This window comes from Bombina bombina, chromosome 5 (assembly GCF_027579735.1).
Source record: "Bombina bombina isolate aBomBom1 chromosome 5, aBomBom1.pri, whole genome shotgun sequence".
Lineage (NCBI taxonomy): Eukaryota > Metazoa > Chordata > Amphibia > Anura > Bombinatoridae > Bombina > Bombina bombina.
The window spans coordinates 1,108,904,003-1,108,923,818 of record NC_069503.1 but is presented as its reverse complement, the minus strand read 5'-3'; the positions used below and the strand labels follow the sequence as shown (position 1 = coordinate 1,108,923,818).

Genomic DNA, 19,816 nt, shown 5'->3' with positions numbered 1-19,816 from the left:
CTAATTTTAATTTTAAAAAAAACATATCTAAGATGTTTAAAAAGGTTAAGTATATATTTATTTACTGTGTTAACCCTTAGAGGCCAGAGACTGCTGTAACAGATTATCTAAAGTAGAGTTATAGAATAAAAAGGACAATTACACAATAAATAAAGTGGCGTAGGGCCCAGTGTGTATCACTGCTGGTGGGGGATGTAGGGGGCAGGCACTGAGAGAACATATACTGTCAAGGGCTGAATATAATGAGGAGCTATATTAAGAGATGGACCTCTTGGAGCAGCAGATAGATAAAATCATGAGAGGAAGGAGTCTTTGAGTGTTAAATTTAGAGGAATTAGGCTTTGGGAGAGCAGTAGATGATACTGATCCTTCATGGTATAAAACAGTGTCCAGAAAGCAGAAATGCGCAGTTAGTGAAGTGGGATGCAGATAAGCAGGTGACATTAATGACCATCAGTGATTATTCTATTGTGAGAGGCCAATGGAGTAAGTAAGCTGAACACCCTTTGACACTCTGAAGGAAGAAGCTGTGTCAAAAGGGATATTGAAATCACATAAAACAAGGGTTGTGGTTTTAGAGAATGTATAGTACCAGTCAGCAAACTTATCCCTTTGGGATATAACACATACTCACCAAGATTACAAGTTGTGCGCTAAACCCAGTGCGTAAATAACGCAAATAAATGAGCGGTATCACACTATCCATAGCACTGCCATTACACGTTTCACAAAAACCTTCTTTTGTTGTGCGATACGGTGCGTTAAGCTCCATAACACACAAAAGCCAATGCCTGACTTGACGTGCTTGTGCACTTTTCCCCCATAGACATAAATAAGAGAAAGAGTTAGAAAAAAACTAACACCTGCGATCGCGGAATGGCAATCGATATAATGCAATACCCATTGATGTCTATGGGGAAAAGAAAGTTATGTAAAAACCTAAAACCCTAACATCAACCCCTTGTCTAAATACCTCTAATCCGCCACCCCCGAGATCGCCAACACTAAAAGATATTAACCAATAATCCGCCACCCACCTGCATAGCTAACACCTAAATAAAACTATTTACCCCTAATCCGCAGCTCCTGACATCGCCAACACTAAATAAAACTATTAACCCCTTAACTGCCACCCTGTATCTGCCCCCCACATCGCAACCAGGGCTGCCATCAGGAAGTGAAAGGGGTGGATCCTGTCAGTGGCCCACTGGGTCAGTGGCCCACTGGGTCAGGGGGCCCCATGAGGCAAGCACAACTATTATTAAAAAAAAATAATGAAATTAAATTTTGACAGCCACCCGAGTGCTATTGAGCACGGGAAATTTAATTACAAGGAGTAAAGCATTAGCATTTGAGAGGATTTCTGAGTGTGCACTAAACCACTATGCACAGTGTGAGACAGACTTGGCAGTGGCACATCACTTTATACAGTGTGTGCCTGAGTCAGACGGCAGATCACTTTCATTTGCAGAGGAGATAGGTCTTACTTAGTAAATGTTTTTTATTTCTTTGTGCAATTTCGGATTGCAACTTCAGTGTGGTAGTAGTTGTATGGTGCGGCCAGGGGCCCATAAAAACACATTTTTTAGCAATATGCAGCAGTGTATTTATGATTATTTGACAATGCTGTAGAAGTTCTATATTTAAAACCATGCAGAAATGTTTCCTCCTCAATACACAAATGGTAGGTGCCCTTTTGGCAGATATGATTTATATATATATATATATATATATATATATATACTAGATTCCAGTTTACTGCCCCTTTACGCAAGGACTTTTCAGATGCCAGGAGGCATTTTATATAAGATTTTAACATCTGCATAAAATGTTATAATCTCAGGTTAAGATTGCTCAGTGTTTGAAATGAGACTGGTTAACTTAACACTGTTCAGTTTACACTACAGCTGACTTAATTTTGAAATACATACAAACCTAAATCATGCATTTAACCAGATCTAATGGTATGAGTACCACAGCTTATGGTTCCACCAAGACTATATAGAATACAGCATTTTCAAAATCCATAAGTACAGCTGACAGATGGGAACATTTGTACACCAGTTTTGAAGTGGTGCTCTTGGTTGGGGAAAATTGGGGGGGGGGCAAACATATGTCAACCTTTCAAAAGTACTTTTCTTCATCTACTCATTCTGACAGATCACAAAATTACAATTTTGAATTCACAGAAGCATTTTTGTTTTCATATACAAATATGATTCCTTAAAAGTGATCTCTTAATTTCTGCTATTTTTTTTATCATGCATGTCACACACTGCTGATTTAGGGGATGGCAATGTGCAGAAATTTTACCTCATGTGAGTGTTTCTGTTGGTGTCTGTGTTTAATTAATTGTGCTTTTGTTGGTGTCTCTATGAGTGTGTATGTATTTTTTCTGTGGGTCTCTCTGTGAGGTGTGTGTGTGTATGTCTTTGTGCATTTTCTGTGGCTGTCTCTGTGAGGGTTTGTGTGTATGTCTTTGTTCATTTTCTGTGGGTGTATCTGTGAGGGTGTGTGCGTATGTATTTGTGTATTTTATGTGGATACCTCTGTGAGGGTGGGTGTGTATGTCTTTGGGTGTTTTCTTTGGATGTCTCTGTGAGGGTGTATGCGTATGTCTTTGTGTGTTTTCTGTGGATGTCTATGTGAAGGTGTGTGCATATGTCTTTGTGCATTTTCTGTGAGGGTGTGTGTATATATGTCTTTGTGAATTTTCTGTGGATGTCTCTGTGAGGGTGTGTGCGTATTTCTTTGTGCATTTTATGTGGGTTACTCTGTGAGGGAGTGTGTGTATGTATGTCTGTGGATGCCTCTGTGAGGGTAGGTGTGTATGTCTGTGTTTTCTGTAGATGTCTCTGTGAGGGTATATGCATTTGTCTGTGTGCTTTTTCTATGGGTATCTCTGTGAGGGTGTGTGTGTATGTAAGTCTGTGCTTTCTGTGGATGTCTCTGTGAGGGTGTGGGCATATGTCTGTGTATTTTCTGTGGGTGTCTCTGTGAGGGTGTGTTCATATGTCTCTGTGTTTTCTGTGGGTGTCGGTGAGGGCGTGTGTGTGTGTGTGTGTATGTCTGTGTGTTTTCTGTGGATGTCTCAGTGAGGGTGTGTGTGTATGTATGTCTTTGTGTGTTTTCTGTGGGTGTCTCTGTGTGTGTGTGTGTATGTCTTTGTATGTTTTCTGTGGGTGTCTCTCTCTGTGTGTGTATATGTCTTTGTGTGTGAGTTTGTGTATGTCCATTGTCTGTTCCTTTTTAGGATATTTTGACTATTTTGATTATTCACATCTTTCTACAGACTTTGAGACTAATGAGACCTTTCCGGAAGTCACCAATCCACCACTTAACCTTTAAAATATAGTTTAGGCAGTTCAGGGCCCTTCCTTTCAGCCACTGCATGCTGTTGTCATCATATAGTTGGTATCTTCCTTGACAAAAATATAATCAGAACTCCATATTTTGTCTTGTAAATCTCCTTTTTTGACAAAACCGTAGTCTACCTCATTACTTCTCACGTCAATGTAAGCAAGTTCTGAGTGTCTGTTTGGGTTTCTATGTCTGAGTGTGTTTGTGTGTTTCTTTGTGTGTCTGCTAGAGTGTCTATATGTCAATATGTGTGAGTGTGTGTTTCAGTGTATGAGTGTGTTTGTGTGTTACTACCTTTACAACATTTCCAAGTTTGACTACACTTAAGAATAAAGTGCATATACACTTTAGTCACTTTGTCAAAAATTGCACGTCAAAGGTGGGGGCGGGCTGATCAATAGTTAAGTAAGGGGCCCCAAAATTTCTAGTGGCGGCCCTGATAGCAACTTATATAATAAACCTATTAACCCCTAAACTGCCGCCTCCCCTCATATCGCAACACACTAAATTAAACTATTAACCCCTAAACTTAATACCCCCTAACTTTAAATTAAACTTATAATATAACTACCTTCAAATAAAAAAAACGTACCTGTGAAATAAATAGAACCTAAGACTAAACTATAAATTAACCTAACATAACTGATAAGAACAGCCAGTAGGATTAAAGCAGCTCTCATCCTAATGACTGATTTGAATATTTCAGCCAATAGGAATGCAACACTACCTCAATATAAAAGAGGCACCTTGCATTCAAGCTTGAGTGTGTGGCAGACCATTGCATGAAGAGGATCAGTGGTTAAGAAGACCGTCGCTGCTGAAGGGGACCAGCGCTCCAGATGAGGACCAGCGCTTCAGATCCGCGCATCACTGAAGACCACTCCGCACCTCCAGGAAGAAGATAAAAGATGGTGCCGCCCTAGAAGAAGATCTGTGCCATCTGGATGAAGACTTTGCTCTGCCTGGACTTCCGGACTAGCGTTAGTTGTTTTTTTTGGCGTGTTTTTTTTTTTAGATTAAGCCTTTTTGTTTATGGGCGCAAAAGAGCTAACTGTCCTTTTAAGGGCAATGTCCATACAAATGCCCCTTTAGGGGCAAAGGGTAGCATACATTTTTTTAGACTTTGGTTTTTTTATTTTGGGAGGTTTACAGTTAGGGGGGACTTTGTAATTTTTTAGGTAAAAGAGCTGATTGCTTCAGGGCAGTGGCCTACAAAAAGGCCCCTTTTAAGGGCTATTGGTAGTTTATTGTTAGCTTAGGGGTATTTTTTTATTTTGGGGTGGCTTTTTTGTTTTTATAGGGGTTTTAGATTAGGTTTAATTTTTATTATTTTGGATAATTTTGTTTATTATTTTTTGTAATCTTAGTGTTTTTTTATTTTTCTTAATTTTAGTGTTGGTTTAATTTGGTAATGTTAGTTTTTTTATTTTTTTCCCAGTGTTAGCATTTTTTAATACTGTAATTTAGTTTATTTTTACCTAGATTTAGAGTTTTGCGTTAGAAGGGGTGTGTTAGCTATGCGTGTTTTTTTTCCCCCGCACCTTTTAAACAACGCTGGTATTTAACGCAGCCCCATTGTTTCCTATGGGGAAACACTTACTAAGTCTGCACCTAACACCCTAACATGAACCCCGAGTCTAAACACCCCTAACCTTACACTTATTAACCCCTAATCTGCCGCCCCTGCTATCGCTGACACCTGCATTTTATTATTAACCCCTAATCTGCCGCTCCGTACACCTCCACAACCTACATTATACCTATGTACCCCTAATCTGCTGCCCCTAACATCGCCGACCCCTATATTATATTTATTAACCCCTAATATGCCCCCCCCAACGTCGCCCCTACCTACCTACACTTATTAACCCCTAATTTGCCAACCGGACCTCGCCGCTACTCTAATAAATGTATTAACCCCTAAAGCTAAGTCTAACCCTAACACTAACACCCCCCTAAATAAATATATATATTATAGATTTAAATATAATTTAAATCTAACGAAATAAAATAAATCTTATTAAATAAATAATCCTATTTAAAGCTAAATACTTACCTGTAAAATAAACCCTAATATAGCTACAATATAATTATATTGTAGCTATTTTAGCATTTATATTTATTTTACAGGCAACTTTGTATTTATTTTAACTAGGTAACCTAGTTAAAATAAGTACAAAATTACCTGTAAAATAAATCCTAACCTAAGTTACAATTAAACCTAACACTACACTATCAATAAATAATTAATTAACTAAACTATCTACAATTATCTACAATTAAATCAACTAAACTAAATTACAAAAAAAACACTAAATTACAAAAAATAAAAAAAGATTACAAGAATTTTAAACTAATTACACCTACTCTAAGCCCCCTAAAAAAATAACAAAGCCCCCCAAAATAAAAAAATGCCCTACCCTATTCTACAATAAAAAGTTAACAGCTCTTTTACCTTACCAGCCCTTAAAAGGGCCTTTGGCTGGGCATGCCCCAAAGAAAACAGCTCTTTTGCATTTAAAAAAACATAAAATACCCCCCCAACATTACAACCCACCACCAACATACCCCTAATCTAACCCAAACACCCCTTAAAAAACCTAACACTAAGCCCCTGAAGATCTCCCTACCTTATCTTCACCACGCCGGGTATCACCGATCCGTCAAGAAGAGGGTCCGAAGTCTTCATCCTATCTGGCAAGAAGAGGTCCAGAAGAGGGTCCGAAGTCTTCATCCTATCCAGCAAGAAGAGGACATCCGGACTGGAAGACATGTTCATCCAGGCAGCGTCTTCTATCTTCATCCATCCGGCGCAGAGCGGGACCATCTTGACGCGGATCCATCCTCTTCTTCCAGCGAATCCCGACAAATGAAGGTTCCTTTAAGTGACGTCATCCAAGATGGCGTCCCTCGAATTCCGATTGGCTGATAGGATTCTATGATTCTATCAGCCAATTGGAATTAAGGTAGGAAAAATCTGATTGACTGATTGAATCAGCCAATCAGATTCAAGTTCAATCCGATTGGCTGATCCAATCAGCCAATCAGATTCAGCTCACATTCTATTGGCTGTTCCGATCAGCCAATAGAATGCAAGCTCAAGCTGATTGGCTGATTGGATCAGCCAATCGGATTGAACTTGAATCTGATTGGCTGATTCAATCAGCCAATCCGATTTTTCCTACCTTAATTCCGATTGGCTGATAGAATCCTATCAGCCAATCGGAATTCGAGGGACGCCATCTTGGATGACGTCACTTAAAGGAACCTTCATTCGTCGGGAGTCGCCGGAAGAAGAGGATGGATCCGCGTCGGCTGCTTCAAGATGGTCCTGCTCCGTGCCGGATGGATGAAGATAGAAGAAGATGCCTGGATGAACATGTCTACCGGTCCAGATGTCCTCTTCTTGCCGAATAGGATGAAGACTTCGGACCCTCTTCTGGACTTCTTCTTGCCGGATAGGTTGAAGACTTCGGACCCTCTTCTGGACGGATTGGTGATACCCGGCGTGGTGAAGATATGGTAGGGAGATCTTCAGGGGTTTAGTGTTAGGTTTTTTTAAGGGGTGTTTGGGTTAGATTAGGGGTATTTGGGTGGTGGGTTGTAATGTTGGGGGGGTATTGTATGTTTTTTTAAATGCAAAAGAGCTGTTTCTTCTGTTAAGTGTGATCAGTCCACGGGTCATCATTACTTCTGGGATATTACTCCTCCCCAACAGGAAGTGCAAGAGGATTCACCCAGCAGAGCTGCATATAGCTCCTCCCCTCTACGTCACTCCCAGTCATTTTCTTGCACCCAACGACTAGATAGGATGTGTGAGAGGACTATGGTGATTATACTTAGTTTTATATCTTCAATCAAAAGTTTGTTATTTTAAAATAGCACCGGAGTGTGTTATTATCTCTCTGGCAGAGTTTGAAGAAGAATCTACCAGAGTTTTTGTTATGATTTTAGCCGGAGTAGTTAAGATCATATTGCTGTTTCTCGGCCATCTGAGGAGAGGTAAACTTCAGATCAGGGGACAGCGGGCAGATGAATCTGCATAGAGGTATGTAGCAGTTTTTATTTTCTGACAATGGAATTGATGAGAAAATCCTGCCATACCGATATAATGTCATGTATGTATACTTTACACTTCAGTATTCTGGGGAATGGTACTTCACTAGAATTACACTGTAAGAAATACATAAAGCTGTTTAATAACTAGAGATTATGTTTAACGTTTTTGCTGGAATGTAAAATCGTTTTCATTTACTGAGGTACTGAGTGAATAAATGTTTGGGCACTATTTTTCCACTTGGCAGTTGCTTAATCTGTTTTCTGACAGTTTCTGTTCTCCCTCACTGCTGTGTGTGAGGGGGAGGGGCCGTTTTTTGGCGCTTTTACTACGCATCAAATATTTCAGTCAGCAGCTCATTGTATTTCCTGCATGATCCGGTTCATCTCTACAGAGCTCAGGGGTCTTCAAAACTTATTTTGAGGGAGGTAATTTCTCTCAGCAGAGCTGTGAGAATTATAGTTTGACTGAGATAAAAAACGTTTATTCTGTAATTTGTTTCCTGCTTTCAGAATTTGTTATCTTTGCTAATGGGATTAAACCTTTGCTAAAGTTGTGTTATTTACAAGGATTGAGGCTATAACTGTTTCAATTTATTAATTTTCAACTATCATAGATCTTCTGTGCTTCTTAAAGGCACAGTACGTTTTAATATTATTCTAATTGAATTGTATTTCCAAGTTACAAGTTTATTTGCTAGTGTGTTAAACATGTCTGATTCAGAGGATGATACCTGTGTCATTTGTTGCAATGCCAAAGTGGAGCCCAATAGAAATTTATGTACTAACTGTATTGATGCTACTTTAAATAAAAGTCAATCTGTACAAATTGAACAAATTTCACCAAACAACGAGGGGAGAGTTATGCCGACTAACTCGCCTCACGTGTCAGTACCTACATCTCCCGCTCAGAGGGAGGTGCGTGATATTGTAGCGCCGAGTACATCTGGGCGGCCATTACAAATCACATTACAGGATATGGCTACTGTTATGACTGAGGTTTTGGCTAAATTACCAGAGCTAAGAGGTAAGCGTGATCACTCTGGGGTGAGAACAGAGTGCGCTGATAATATTAGGGCCATGTCAGACACTGCGTCACAGGTGGCAGAACATGAGGACGGAGAGCTTCATTCTGTGGGTGACGGTTCTGATCCAAACAGACTGGATTCAGATATTTCAAATTTTAAATTTAAACTGGAAAACCTCCGTGTATTACTAGGGGAGGTGTTAGCGGCTCTGAATGATTGTAACACAGTTGCAATACCAGAGAAAATGTGTAGGTTGGATAAATATTTTGCGGTACCGACGAGTACTGAGGTTTTTCCTATACCTAAGAGACTTACTGAAATTGTTACTAAGGAGTGGGATAGACCCGGTGTGCCGTTCTCACCCCCTCCGATATTTAGAAAAATGTTTCCAATAGACGCCACCACAAGGGACTTATGGCAAACGGTCCCTAAGGTGGAGGGAGCAGTTTCTACCTTAGCTAAGCGTACCACTATCCCGGTGGAGGATAGCTGTGCTTTTTCAGATCCAATGGATAAAAAATTAGAGGGTTACCTTAAGAAAATGTTTGTTCAACAAGGTTTTATATTGCAACCCCTTGCATGCATTGCGCCGATCACGGCTGCAGCGGCATTCTGGATTGAGTCTCTGGAAGAGAACATTGGTTCAGCTACTCTGGACGACATTACGGACAGGCTTAGAGTCCTTAAACTAGCTAATTCATTCATTTCGGAGGCCGTAGTACATCTTACTAAACTTAAGGCGAAGAATTCAGGATTCGCCATTCAGGCACGCAGGGCGCTGTGGCTAAAATCCTGGTCAGCTGATGTTACTTCTAAGTCTAAATTGCTTAATATACCTTTCAAAGGGCAGACCTTATTCGGGCCCGGGTTGAAAGAGATTATCGCTGACATTACAGGAGGTAAAGGCCATGCCCTGCCTCAGGACAAAGCCAAAGCCAAGACTAGACAGTCTAATTTTCGTTCCTTTCGTAATTTCAAAGCAGGAGCAGCATCAACTTCCTCTGCACCAAAACAGGAAGGAGCTGTTGCTCGCTACAGACAAGGCTGGAAACCTAACCAGTCCTGGAACAAGGGCAAGCAGACTAGGAAACCTGCTGCTGCCCCTAAAACAGCATGAATTGAGGGCCCCCGATCCGGGATCGGATCTAGTGGGGGGCAGACTTTCTCTCTTCGCCCAGGCTTGGGCAAGAGATGTTCAGGATCCCTGGGCGCTAGAGATAATATCTCAGGGATACCTTCTGGACTTCAAATACTCTCCTCCAAGAGAGAGATTTCATCTGTCAAGATTGTCAACAATCCAGACAAAGAAAGAGGCGTTTCTACGCTGCGTACAAGAGCTCTTGTTAATGGGAGTAATCCATCCAGTTCCACGATCGGAACAGGGACAGGGGTTTTACTCAAATCTGTTTGTGGTTCCCAAAAAAGAGGGAACTTTCAGACCAATCCTGGACTTAAAGATCCTAAACAAATTCCTAAGAGTTCCATCGTTCAAGATGGAGACTATTCGGACAATTTTACCTATGATCCAAGAGGGTCAGTACATGACCACTGTAGATTTAAAAGATGCTTACCTTCACATACCGATTCACAAAGATCATTATCGGTACCTAAGGTTTGCCTTCCTAGACAGGCATTACCAGTTTGTGGCTCTTCCATTCGGATTGGCTAGAGCTCCAAGAATCTTCACAAAGGTTCTGGGTGCTCTTCTGGCGGTACTAAGACCGCGGGGAATCTCGGTAGCTCCATACCTAGACGACATTCTGATACAAGCTTCAAGCTTTCAAACTGCCAAGTCTCATACAGGGTTAGTGCTGGCATTTCTAAGGTCACATGGATGGAAGGTGAACGAAAAGAAAAGTTCACTCGTTCCACTCACAAGAGTTCCCTTCCTGGGGACTCTTATAGATTCTGTAGAAATTAAGATTTACCTGACAGAGGACAGGCTAACAAGACTTCAAAGTGCTTGCCGCACCCTTAATTCCATTCAACACCCGTCAGTGGCTCAATGCATGGAGGTAATCGGCTTAATGGTAGCGGCAATGGACATAGTACCCTTTGCACGCTTACACCTCAGACCACTGCAACTGTGCATGCTAAGTCAGTGGAATGGGGATTACTCAGACTTATCCCCTTCTCTGAATCTGGATCAAGAGACCAGAAATTCTCTTCTATGGTGGCTTTCTCGGCCACATCTGTCCAGGGGGATGCCATTCAGCAGACCAGACTGGACAATTGTAACAACAGACGCCAGCCTTCTAGGTTGGGGTGCCGTCTGGAATTCTCTGAAGGCTCAGGGACAATGGAGTCAGGAGGAGAGTCTCCTGCCAATAAACATTCTGGAATTGAGAGCAGTTCTCAATGCCCTCCTGGCTTGGCCCCAGTTGACAACTCGGGGGTTCATCAGGTTTCAGTCGGACAACATCACGACTGTAGCTTACATCAACCATCAGGGAGGGACAAGAAGCTCCCTAGCTATGATGGAAGTATCAAAGATAATTCGCTGGGCAGAGTCTCACTCTTGCCACCTGTCAGCAATCCACATCCCGGGAGTGGAAAACTGGGAGGCGGATTTCTTAAGTCGTCAGACTTTTCATCCGGGGGAGTGGGAACTTCATCCGGAGGTCTTTGCCCAAATACTTCGACGTTGGGGCAAACCAGAGATAGATCTCATGGCGTCTCGACAGAACGCCAAGCTTCCTCGTTACGGGTCCAGATCCAGGGATCCAGGAGCAGTCCTGATAGATGCTCTGACAGCACCTTGGGACTTCAGGATGGCTTACGTGTTTCCACCCTTCCCGTTACTTCCTCGATTGATTGCCAGAATCAAACAAGAGAGAGCATCAGTGATTCTAATAGCACCTGCGTGGCCACGCAGGACTTGGTATGCAGACCTGGTGGACTTGTCATCCTGTCCACCTTGGTCTATACCTCTGAAACAGGACCTTCTGATACAGGGTCCCTTCAAACATCAAAATCTAACTTCTCTGAAGCTGACTGCTTGGAAATTGAACGCTTGATTTTATCAAGACGTGGGTTTTCTGAGTCAGTTATTGATACCTTAATACAGGCTAGGAAACCTGTTACCAGAAAGATTTACCATAAGATATGGCGTAAATACCTATATTGGTGTGAATCCAAAGGTTACTCTTGGAGTAAGGTTAGGATTCCTAGGATATTGTCTTTTCTACAAGAAGGTTTAGAAAAGGGTTTATCTGCTAGTTCATTAAAGGGACAGATCTCAGCTCTGTCCATTCTGTTACACAAACGTCTGTCAGAAGTTCCTGACGTCCAGGCTTTTTGTCAGGCTTTGGCCAGGATTAAGCCTGTGTTTAATACTGTTGCTCCACCATGGAGTTTAAACCTTGTTCTTAATGTTTTACAGGGCGTTCCGTTTGAACCCCTTCATTCCATTGATATAAAGTTGGTATCTTGGAAAGTTCTATTTTTAATGGCTATTTCCTCGGCTCGAAGAGTCTCTGAATTATCAGCCTTACATTGTGATTCTCCTTATTTGATTTTTCATTCGGATAAGGTAGTCCTGCTTACTAAACCTGGGTTCTTACCTAAGGTAGTTACTAACAGGAATATCAATCAAGAGATTGTTGTTCCTTCTTTATGCCCAAATCCTTCTTCAAAGAAGGAACGTCTACTGCACAACCTGGATGTAGTCCGTGCTCTAAAATTTTACTTACAGGCAACTAAGGAATTTCGACAAACGTCTTCTCTGTTTGTCATTTACTCTGGGCAGAGGACAGGTCAAAAAGCTTCCGCTACCTCTCTTTCTTTTTGGCTTCGTAGCATAATTCGTTTAGCTTATGAGACTGCTGGACAGCAGCCTCCTGAAAGAATTACAGCTCATTCTACTAGAGCTGTGGCTTCCACTTGGGCCTTCAAGAATGAGGCCTCTGTTGAACAGATTTGCAAGGCTGCAACTTGGTCTTCGCTTCATACTTTTTCCAAATTTTACAAATTTGACACTTTTGCTTCATCGGAGGCTATTTTTGGGAGAAAGGTTCTTCAGGCAGTGGTTCCTTCTGTATAAAGAGCCTGCCTATCCCTCCCGTCATCCGTACTTTTGCTTTGGTATTGGTATCCCAGAAGTAATGATGACCCGTGGACTGATCACACTTAACAGAAGAAAACATAATTTATGCTTACCTGATAAATTCCTTTCTTCTGTAGTGTGATCAGTCCACGGCCCGCCCTGTTTTTAAGGCAGGTAAATATTTTTTAATTTATACTCCAGTCACCACTTCACCCTTGGCTTTTCCTTTCTCGTTGGTCCTTGGTCGAATGACTGGGAGTGACGTAGAGGGGAGGAGCTATATGCAGCTCTGCTGGGTGAATCCTCTTGCACTTCCTGTTGGGGAGGAGTAATATCCCAGAAGTAATGATGACCCGTGGACTGATCACACTACAGAAGAAAGGAATTTATCAGGTAAGCATAAATTATGTTTTTCTTTGGGGCATGCCCCGCAAAAGGCCCTTTTAAGGGCTGGTAAGGTAAAAGAGCTGTTAAATTTTTATTGTAGAATAGGGTAGGGCATTTTTTTATTTTGGGGGGCTTTGTTATTTTTTTAGGGGGCTTAGAGTAGGTGTAATTAGTTTAAAATTCGTGTAATCTTTTTTTTATTTTTTGTAATTTAGTGTTTGTTTGTTTTTGTAATTTAGTTTAGTTGATTTAATTGTAGATAATTGTAGATAGTTTAGTTAATTAATTTATTGATAGTGTAGTGTTAGGTTTAATTGTAACTTAGGTTAGGATTTATTTTACAGGTAATTTTGTACTTATTTTAACTAGGTAGCTATTAAATAGTTATTAACTATTTAATAGTTATTGTACCTAGTTAAAATAAATACAAAGTTGCCTGTAAAATAAATATAAATCCTAAAATAGCTACAATATAATTATTTGTTATATTCTAGCTATATTAGGGTTTATTTTACAGATAAGTATTTAGCTTTAAATAGGATTAATTTATTTAATAAGATTTATTTTATTTCGTCAGATTTAAATTATATTTAACTTAGGGGGGTGTTAGGGTTAGGGTTAGACTTAGCTTTAGGGGTTAATACATTTATTAGAGTAGCGGCGAGGTCCGGTCGGCAGATTAGGGGTTAATACTTGAAGTTAGGTGTCTTCGATGTTAGGGAGGGCAGATTAGGGGTTAATACTATTTATTATAGGGTTTTTGAGGCAGGAGTGAGGCAGTTTAGGGGTTAATACATTTATTATAGTGGCGGCAAGGTCCGGTCAGCAGATTAGGGGTTAATAAGTGTAGTTAGGTAGTGGCGACGTTGGGGGGCAGATTAGGGGTTAATAAATATTATGTAGGTGTCGGCGATGTTAGGGGCAGCAGATTGGGGTACATAGGGATAATGTAGGTTGCGACGATGTGCGGTCAGCAGATTAGGGGTTAAACATTTTTATTAGAGTGGCGGCGATGTGGGGGGACCTCGGTTTAGGGGTACATAGGTAGTTTATGGGTGTTAGTGCACAGTAGTTAAGAGCTTTATGAACCGGCGTTAGCCCATAAAGCTCTTAAATCCTGACTTTTTTCTGCGGCTGGAGTCTTGTTGTTAGAGTTCTAACGCTCACTTCAGCCAAGACTCTAAATACCAGAGTTAGGCAGATCCCATTGAAAAGATAGTATACGCAATTGACGTAAGGGGATCTGCGGTATGGAAAAGTTGCAGCTGGAAAGTGAGCGTTAGACCCTTTCCTGACTGACTCTAAATACCAGCGGGCGGCCAAAACCAGCTTTAGGACCCCTTAACGCTGGTTTGGACGGCTAACGCAGAACTCTAAATCTAGGCATTTATTTTTTAAAATAGTTATGTTAGGTTAATTTATAGTTTAATCTTAGGTTTATTTATTTCACAGGTATGTTTTTATTTATTTTAAGTTAGTTATATTGTAAGTTTAATTTAAAGTTAGAGGGTTTAGGGGTTAATAGTTTAATTTAGTGTGTTGCGATGTGGGGGGCCATTGGTTTAGGGGTGTATAGCTGTACCGCAGCAACTTGTAATACGGGAGACCTGCATATTCCATGCACAATGGAAAAAATTTTCAGCGGTATAGCCGTACCACAACACTTGTAATCTTGCTGACAGTTAGAGAGAGATAGAGGGGTGAAAGTAAGGAATCACCTCATTTCCGGAGGACGATAATGTGAGTAAAGAAATGGTGGTATAATTTGAAAGCTACAGAGGAGAGAGATTAGTAGGCTAAAAAAACAGCCTTGTATGCTAGCAAGCCTTGATATGTAGCTAAATCAAAGGATCAATATAATAATGCAGCAGGTTGTGTTCCTGGGAGAGTTTTAAGTTGAAAAGGTCATAGAATGAAGTGAGCATGTTTAAAATCCAGTTATTAAAAAGTCAGTGTCATGGAGAGAAACCACACCAGAACATGCATTACACTGTAATGTATCTCTCTTTCACATACAGAACTTCACTTAAAGAGTTTAACACTTCTCAAGGTAAAGTTTGCTTGTATAAAATTCTTTGAGAGATTGTTCAGTACTCGTCTTAAATGAGAGCTTTTTGAGAATCAGGCCTAAAGTAAGAGATGCATAGTGCACACGTGAAATGAGTATTTGTTGAAAGATATAGGATGGACCATAGCTTTTCCTCTCCTATGATGTGTTTTGTAAGGTGTTCTAGCATGAATGAGAGTGGAAATCGAATCATCCCCAGGATCCTTTCCTGGTTTTGGGATTAACAATGCAAAGGGTGAAAGAAGATCAGACTGAAATTAGAATATGAGTGCTGAGTTCAGGAACTGACCAATGAGATAAAGCTTATGCGTATCACATGGGGAATGGTGAGACAGCATTAGATAGAAACAATGGTAAATGGTCTTCATCAGAATTTTCTTTACTACATTACCTAGCAGCGAGCAGTTCTATTTTTTTATCCAATATTTAAAAAAATATATACTCTTTATTATTCCTTGTAAGATTTATATAATCTGTATTCATGTTATATGGTTGTGTAGTGATGCTTTAATGCATCTGCATGTAAACTAAATAAAGCTTAAACCGACATTATTTATTCAGTAAAGGAATGTCCATTTTTCAAAACAATAAAGCACTACAGCATTAAAATAGTCTGTTTTACAAGAATCAAATATAACTTTAGAGTATTATGTCCCTTTAGTACTTTGTTTTAGATATGTGCAATTCGTTTCGGATCGATTCGGAAATTCGGAAAATTCAGAGATTTGGATCGAACCGAATTTCTGAATTAAAATACTGCCGAATTTACTGAATAAATCCAAATTAGTTCGGATTTATTCGGTAAATTTGGATGGCCATGGATTACACTAGTATTGTACAGTATATTAGGTTATATCACTCTGCTATGGGTTACACCTAATATACAGTACATAATACTAGTCTAATCCCACCTAACACTTACCGAAATTCCGAATTTCCGAACCGAATCGAACCGAATCCAGCCGAATTTCTTCGAATCCGAATGAATCTGAAACTAATCCGAACCGAATCGATTCAAAATTTTCCGAATTCGAATCGATCCGAACCGAAATTCGAAAAATTCCGAATCAATCCGAACCGAATTTTTTCGCCATGCACATATCTACTTTGTTTCCCAAATTAATTTATCTATGGGGAACTTTTAGGGCTGCCACACATTTTACAAACCATTGCCAGGACTATTTCCTTAACACCTTAAAACTGGTTCCCAAGGCAGCAATCAAACACAAAGATAAATATTTTGTTTGGGGAACCCCTGATCACACCCCATTGTTACACTGAGCACTTGGTGAATGTGAATCATTTAATAATCATATACAGTCAAATAACATTGTGTTCTTTTATTTAGTTTGTCTTTGATCTAATGGTGTGTGGCAAACTGAACAACAATAAAGTCATAGAAGAATACATTCTTCACTCAAGTGCACCATTGGACACTGCAGTCAAACTTTCCAGAGCTTTTAACATCACTGCCTTGAAGGAAAAAGAAAGAGCAGTTGATCTGCTTAATGCTGCCAAATATAGTGAAAATATGGCTACAGAACTGCTTACCATAGCATCTGGCAGTAAAAATGCTGGCTATGTCCTAAGAGCTGTAGACCACAGAGGTACCACCATATTGGATTGCTTAATTGAATGTGAACAGAAAGACGTTGTTGCACATCCTGCTGTGCAGAAATACCTGACTGATGTGTGGTATGGCAACTTGAAATGGACCACATGGAAACTAGTCCTGTTATTTTTTACTTTTCTAGCATGTCCTCCAGTGTGGCTTGTATTTTCTCTACCTCTCAAGCACAGGTTTAACAAAATCCCCATTATGAAATTCATGAGCTACTTGGCATCCCACATATTTTTGCTTATATTATTTATTCTTACAATTGTCTATCCTCCTTTGAACCCAATTTACGAAGGAGGCATGATACCATATTGGAATGAATGGTTGTTGTTAGCTTGGCTGTCAGGAATGCTTGTTTCAGAGCTCACCCTCCCTGGAGAAAGAGCTGGACTTGCATGGATACGAGTATTTGTCTTGGGATTTTCTGGTGTTGCTTTTTTCTGCCATTTGGTTGCTATTTTGTTTACTGACAAGGATCGATTACACTGCCTTTTTGCCAGAAACATCTTCCTTGGTGTTGCCATGACATTATCATTTGTCCAGTTTTTGGAGTTCCTTACATTCCATCACCTCTTTGGGCCATGGGCTATCATCATAAGAGACCTAATCAAGGACCTGACTCGATTTGCTGTTATACTTGCCTTGTTTCATACGGCCTTCACGATGCAGCTCTCTGCAGTTTATCAACCTGTATATCCTGAAACAAAGCTAACTCAAGCGTTTAATGAAACAGTAAGAAATGAATCCAGAATCCAAGATCCAATTGACATTACGGTACTCTTGTTTTTCTCTTTGTTCGGTCTTGTAGAACCTGAGTCTCTTCCACCACTTGATAGAACACCACATTTCACTTTTGTAATTGTCCGCTTTGTGTTTGGAGTTTACCTGATTGTTACTCTCATTGTTCTTATAAATCTGTTGATTGCAATGATGAGTGACACCTACCAGAGGATACAGGCACAATCTGACACAGAATGGAAATTTGGGAGAGCCACATTGATTCGAGATATGACCAGGAAGCCAGGAACCCCTTCTCCATTAAATCTCTTCACCAACCTATTTTGTTATATCAAATTACTCTGTAAGCACAAAGGTAAGACTTCTAACCTTTCACACTTTTTGCTACTGTGGAATCATAGAAAATATATATTTAAAAACATAAAATGCCATGTTAAAACAAGCAAGTGATATTTATTATTGTTTTGGTGATCTTGTTTTTGAATAAAAAAATGACAAATTTTGTTTAGAGGGTAAAATAAGGCTAAATAATAAAGGGACATAATACTCATATGCTAAATCACTTGAAAGTGGTGCAGTATAACTGTAAAAAGTTGACAAGAAAATATCACCTGAGCATCTCTATGTAAAAAAGGAAGATATTTTACCTCAAATTTTCTTCAGCAGTTATACTTCAGCATCTATCCAGCTACAAGTTGACCCCCCCAAAAAAAATTCAGCATCAGCAGTGCTGAGGTAATGCTTTGTCTGCTGTAATCTCATGAGATAATGATGCATACATTCCTTTTAAAAACTTGCAACATTTGCTTATAAATCATTCTTATATTTACAGATATTTCCCGCTGAATTAAATTTGTCAGTTTTTTAAATTAAAACAAAGCTGGTAGAAACTCTGGAGTATTCAGACTTATTTTTAAGCTGTTTTATAGTCTTTTTTTATAATGTTTTAAAATGAAGATACAGTAAAAAATAAAATGTAATTATTGACAATACCTATTTAAATCAATTTGTCAGTGTCTTACGAATAAACCACACAATTTTAGATAAATAAGAAAATCTAGTCTAGGCCCATGCAAATTTAAGAGTAGTTAATAGTAATGTTTGCGTTTTTTTAATAGTGTTTTGAGGCTTATTTAGGTTTCATATTGCCCTAGGCATACAGAAAACTGCTAATGCTCTATCCCACCAATCTTTTGCCTAATATGTAAAACTCACCACTGATTTAGTAATTTTAGTAATTGTCCTTGTTCTGCCAGTAACACACATGTGTCCCTGTTCTCTAGGGGTTAATCAATGCAAATGCGTTCTCTGGCAACCAAAAACATTTTTAAATGTCCCTCAACCTGACAAATATACAGTATCTATGTGCTGAGACAAAGTAAATAGATCAAAAGAAGAAAAATAATATTAGTAACTTGATAATATGACCCTTGAGTCATTACCCTAGAAATGAGCCTAGTGTTTTTATGTGTAAATTCCTGGGGAGCTGTTTAATGAAAACAAGGTATCTACAAAATACAACAAAAATGAAATAAAGTTTTCTGTGGAGCATACACCTAGACATAAGTGTGTCTCTTATGAAGGAGTATAAGCGTACAATGGTATTCTTGTATGTATAAGTTATATGTAGCTGCCTTTGATAGATTAAAAATACTTACAATCTAACTGATGCTAATCAGAATACAGTATCAAGTTTAAAACATAAAAATGCAAAAATTAAAATACTTAAATATGGTAGAGCATTTTACTCTTGCACCATTGCTTGTATATAACTATAACCTTGCTCACAATCATTCTACTATAAGCTTCCAATATTGATGTTTTTTTGACTGATCACAATCTCAAATGGATTCAGCCAATAAAAAGACCCAGCAGTGAACACATTTTCATTTGAAAACCATTTGAAAAGCTGTTTTTCAATTATTAAAGGGACACTGAACCCAAATTTTTTCTTACATGATTCAGATAGAGCATGCAATTTTAAGCAACTTTCTACTTTACTCCTATTATCAATTTTTCTTCATTCTATTGCTATCTTTATTTGAAAAGCAAGAAAGTAAGTTTAGAAGCCGGCCCATTTTTGGTTCACAACCTGGGTTGTCCATGCCGATTGGACAGCACCAATAAACAAGTGCTGTCCAGGGTCTGAACCACAAATTGTCTGGCTCCTTAGCTTAGATGCCTTCTTTTTCAAATAAAGATAGCAAGAGAAGGAAGAAAAATTGCTAAAAGGAGTAAATTAGAAAGTTGCTCAAAATTGCATGCTCTATATGAATCATGAAAGAAAAAAATTGGGTTTAGTGTCCCTTTAAGTTCTTGTTATCGCCATCAAAATCGTGAATCTAAGTAAATCTGAAAAAAGCAATTGCCAATTTTCATATCTGAAGATGACATTACAGGTGTTTTGGTCCCTTTGTACAGTGGACAAGGAAAATAATAATTTACATATATAAACTAAAAGGAATATGAAACCCCAAAAATTTATGTTTTCATTTAGACAGATGATACATATTAAA

The 19,816-nt window shown here is 39.3% G+C and overlaps 1 protein-coding gene across 1 annotated transcript in view; it reads left to right on the top strand.

Annotated features, from left to right (window-relative positions):
• The window catches only part of LOC128661735 (ankyrin-3-like), a 410,167-nt gene that overhangs the window by 371,535 nt on the left and 18,816 nt on the right, over positions 1-19,816 (top strand). Inside the window, 1 exon segment of the mRNA XM_053715956.1 lies at positions 16,293-17,655. Coding sequence (XP_053571931.1) covers positions 16,293-17,655 — 1,363 coding nt within the window.